General features: G+C 63.0%; 2 protein-coding genes across 2 annotated transcripts in view; one reads left to right on the top strand and one right to left on the bottom strand.

Annotated features, from left to right (window-relative positions):
- The window catches only part of MNEG_13230 (hypothetical protein), a gene marked incomplete at both ends in the record, with an annotated part of 3,018 nt that extends 2,276 nt beyond the window's left edge, over window positions 1-742 (top strand). Inside the window, one exon of the mRNA XM_014038299.1 lies at window positions 206-742. Coding sequence (XP_013893753.1) covers window positions 206-742 — 537 coding nt within the window. The remainder of the gene's footprint in view (window positions 1-205) is intronic.
- Window positions 743-3,119: 2,377 nt separating this feature from the next.
- Window positions 3,120-3,944, bottom strand: MNEG_13229 (pyrroline-5-carboxylate reductase; the record flags this gene model as incomplete). Its single annotated transcript, XM_014038298.1, has 3 exons — window positions 3,120-3,248; window positions 3,536-3,636; window positions 3,908-3,944. The coding sequence occupies 3 exons, from the start codon at window positions 3,942-3,944 to the stop codon at window positions 3,120-3,122; spliced, it is 267 nt and encodes an 88-aa protein (XP_013893752.1).
- Between the last annotated feature and the right edge of the window lie 144 nt (window positions 3,945-4,088).

Genomic DNA, 4,088 nt, shown 5'->3' with positions numbered 1-4,088 from the left:
GATTGTTGCAGCGGCCGTAGACGAGGGCGGCTGGGGCGGCAGTGTGTGCGGCACCAGCCGCGCCAGCAGCGTCTGCAGTGGGGACGAGGGCGGCTTCGAGCACGCCTTGAGTGCGGAGCTCCTGGCCTCGCGGCCAGCGTCACCGCGGCTAAGCCTGGACGACGTGTCAGTTGGCGCCGCGCTCGAGACCAATGGCGACGCACAGATCAAGGCGGTCGTGGAGGGCTGCGGGGAGCCTCGCGCCCCCAGCCGCGCCAGCAGCCGCAGGCTCAGCCCCAACGGCGCCAGCAAGCTGGCGTGCGTTGACGTGGCTGCGCTCTTTGCCGCTGAGTGCGGCAGCAGCAGCTGCACGGGCGCCAGCGTCGCCACCCACGTGGCGGGCGCCATGAAGCCCTGCGCTGTCTCAAGCGGGGCCGCGGTCCGCAGCACTGGCGATGTGAGCTGCAGCGACGCACGCGGCGACGCGTGCGCGGCGCTCGACGCCGCTTCCAGCTGCGAGGCGGACGCGGCGGCCGCGATTGCCGTCGTCACACTCACCAGCACCAGCAGCGGCGCCAGTAGCAAGCAGCTTTCGCTCAAGAGCGGCGGCGCCAAGAGCCCCTGCGCCGTCCGCGGCGGCCGCGATATGCGCACGCCCGCGGAGCGCGTTCAGGGCGCGGCCCACAAGCTGCGCAAGGAGGCCGGCAGGGCGGCGGCGGCCCTCAAGGGCGCCTTCTGCATGCGTGCGCCTGCGGTGTACTGACAGCACTGCCCATCACTTGCGGTCTCAACCTGACTGCCGTGACACCCAAATAAGTTCCCCCCAAATAAGTTTTTCTCACATAACAAATGAGGTCTGTGGGGCCATGCTCACATATGCTTCCTTACTTATCTGTTTCTAGCACTGGTGGTTCGTTTCAGAGATGCACCGACTGGACTGGTCACACCTTGTGGGCAAGCATGAGCACGAGCTGCAGGGATTCCGCCGCCGCCCCGCCCTGTTGTGCGGCGCCGCATTACCTCGGGCTCCCTGCGCGATGCACCAGTGCATCGTTGGGGCGCACACTCCCTTCCTTACTCCTACCTTACTTTCTTATCAGGAAGCACTCTGGCTGATCCCTGACTAAGTACTTTGCCTTGCGAGCAGGCAAGCCTGCCTCCCCTTGGATCGTTGTACTTGCGGGCTGGCAAGCCTGCTGCCCCTTGAACCGTTTGCATTGGAGCCTGGGGCGCAGCCGCGGCGAGGAGTGGGGGTTGGGCCGCTGCCAAGCGCGGTCAGCCCCCCAGTCCATTTTTGCGCTTTTACCTCGACTGCACATGCACTGCCCCAACACCTCTGGGGCGCCTGCATGCTTCCTTATCCGTTCCAAGCATTGGATGGCGTTTTCAGGAAAGCATAGGCATCGGTAGCATACCGAATTGCATTGCGAAGGCAGGCAACCGTGCCCGCCCATGCGCATGTGCAGCGAAGCCTGAGCGAAGATTGGTGGGGATCGCACCGGGGGCGGGCGGGGGGCTGCAGCTGTGCGCGGCCGCCCAAATCCAACACTTCCACGTGACCTCAGGCCCTTGCCTGACGATCAAACTCTGAGCAGACGCGCAACCATCCCTTTTTTGTGGTTTTTCCACATAACAAATGAGTTCTGTGGAGCCATACTCACATGCGCTTTCTTCCTTATCTGTTCTCAGCACTGGTGTTTGGTTTCAGAGATGCACTGACTGGACTGGTCATATCTTTTGGGCAAGCATGAGCACGAGCTGCAGGAATTCGGCGGCTGCTCCGCTCTGTTGTGCGATGCCGTGTGACCCTGGGCTTTCTGCGTGACCCACCAGGGCTGAGGGGGCGCACGCTGCCTTCCTTTTTCTCCTACCTTTCTTTCTTGTCAGGATTGAAGCACGTGGGGTGATCCCTGACTAAGCACTTTGCACTTGCGGGCAGGCAAGCCTGCCGCCCCTTGGACCGTTTGCATTGGAGCCTGGGGGGCAGCCGCAGCAAGGAGTGGGGGTTGGGCCGCTGCTAAGCGCGGTCGGCCCCCACTCAACTTTGGCGCGTTTACCTTTGGCTGCGCACGTGCCGCCCCAAAACTGCTGGGGTGCTTGCTTGCTCCCTGACCCGTATCAATTTCAAGCACTTGATGGCGGTTTCAGGAAAGCAGAGGCGTTGCTATCATGCCGAACTGCATTGCCAAGGCAGGCAACCGTGCCAGCCCCTGGCCTGTGCATTTGCAGCGAAGCCTGAGTGATAGGGGGGATGAAGCGGGGGTGCGTGGGCATGGGGCTGCAGCTTTGCGCAGTCGCCCGAATCCAACATTGCTGTGTGCCCTCGGGCTGTCGCGTGGCGCTCCGACGCTGAGCAGGCGCACAATAATCCCTTTCTCATCGATCCCAAGCAATGGTCGTGAAATCTTGTGAAGCACTGTGTTTGCTCTCATGCACCTTGGAAGGGCAGCCAGGCGAGCTGGCTGTCCTGAATAAACTGGCCACATCGTCGGCACGCAGCCTTGCGCGAACGCCGGCATCCTTGTAACCTCGTACAGTAATACAACCTGGTCATAATTTCCCCTGCAAAACGAGGAGTTTGCTGCCCAGGGTTGCTGGCCGCCAAGCCGCTTGCCAATCAAGGGAAAACCTGATATCGATTGATACGCTTGGGATTGCCCCTGTTGGGCGACACAGGTGATGAGCACCGCGCACGCACTGCTTGCCGCAGCGCCGTGGGCGCGTCCCTCAACGACCCAGGCCTACTCATTCAAATTGTGCTGATTTGTTGAATATGCCAGTCTGCTGGGTGTAATCCAACACGGAGCTGCGGACGTGCGGCCCAGGATGCGGCCCGAGTGGCTGGCAGAGTGACGGAGCAGAGGCAGCAGCTGCCTCTCAAATTGCAAATGGCAGTTGCCCGAGTGTTGTATTACAGTGCTCAGTGGAACAATGTGAAGACAACAAGCCGCCAAGAACAAGGTCAAAAGACCATGCACGGCTGTGAGGTGCAAGATCCGGTGATTGCTTCACGCTGCACGGGCAAACGCGTCAGCCACAACTGCATTGACCAATTGACCAGCTGCTACTAAACCTCCCACAAACCGCTTGGATCGAGGCGGGCCCCGCCCTAGGCCTGCACAGCAGCTCTGCCGGGACGATCACAGTTTGCTGAGCTCGTTGGCGCGGTTGGTGGCGGCGACGACGGCCGACATGTACGCGGCGCGCACCCCGCCCTTTTCGAGCTCGTGCACGCCCGCGATGGTGGTGCCGCCCGGGCTTGTGACCATCTGTCGCGCGGGCGCATTTGAAAAGGGCGGGGGTCGGTTCCACAGGTCGGGCGCGTGCCAGCGGGGGAGCTGGTTGAGCGTGTTGAGCGTGGCTCAATTAGCTGGTCGCAAAATTGCGAAGAGCGCCGGAATGCAAAGCAGCCAGCGCGCCAGACGACCAGCCATGCTGGCACGCCCCAACTTGCACAGGCCCTTGTGACCCCTGCCCACTGCCGCCTGAGCCCCCCAGTGACAGCAACCCACGCTCCAGAGCCCCAAGGCACGCAGTCAAAGCGGTCAACTCTCACATCTTTGAGGGCCCCGGGGTGCTTCCCGGTGTCCAGCACCATCTTGGCACTGCCAAGCACGGTCTGCGCCGCCAGCGCCTGCGCCACGTCGCGGGGCAGGCCTGCGGGGGCCGCGGGAAGGGCGGCGCGGCGCTGCATTGGAATCCCAGTGTGAAAGAAGCCATAGCCGGCCTGCTGGTGTGCCGCAGGGCCTCCGAGCTCAAGGAGGCCGAAACTCAGAGCTTTTGAAGGCCGAGCGTGGCCCGACGCAATCAAGGCCCAGGGTTGACTTTGCAAAGCACGCCTTGCAGCAAACCCCCTTGCACAGGCCCCGCGCCCACTGCCCCGATCCCCTCCACCAAAGCCAAGGCGTCGCGGCGCCCCGCCGCTCACCCGCGCGCACGCCGCCGTCTGCGAGTGCCTCAATCATGAGGAACACAAACGCGGGCCCGCTGCCGCTGAGGCCAGTGACAGCGGAGAGAAGCTTCTCATCCAGCTGGTATATGCGGCCGACGGCGCTGAACAGGGTGGACACCAGCTCAGCGTCCTCGGGGGTGGCCTGGGGGTTGGGGAT

The sequence above is a fragment of the Monoraphidium neglectum genome (genome assembly GCF_000611645.1).
Source record: "Monoraphidium neglectum strain SAG 48.87 unplaced genomic scaffold scaffold03704, whole genome shotgun sequence".
NCBI lineage: Eukaryota > Viridiplantae > Chlorophyta > Chlorophyceae > Sphaeropleales > Selenastraceae > Monoraphidium > Monoraphidium neglectum.
The sequence above is the reverse complement of the archived record's forward strand: the minus strand, read 5'-3'. Positions and strand labels throughout refer to the sequence as shown.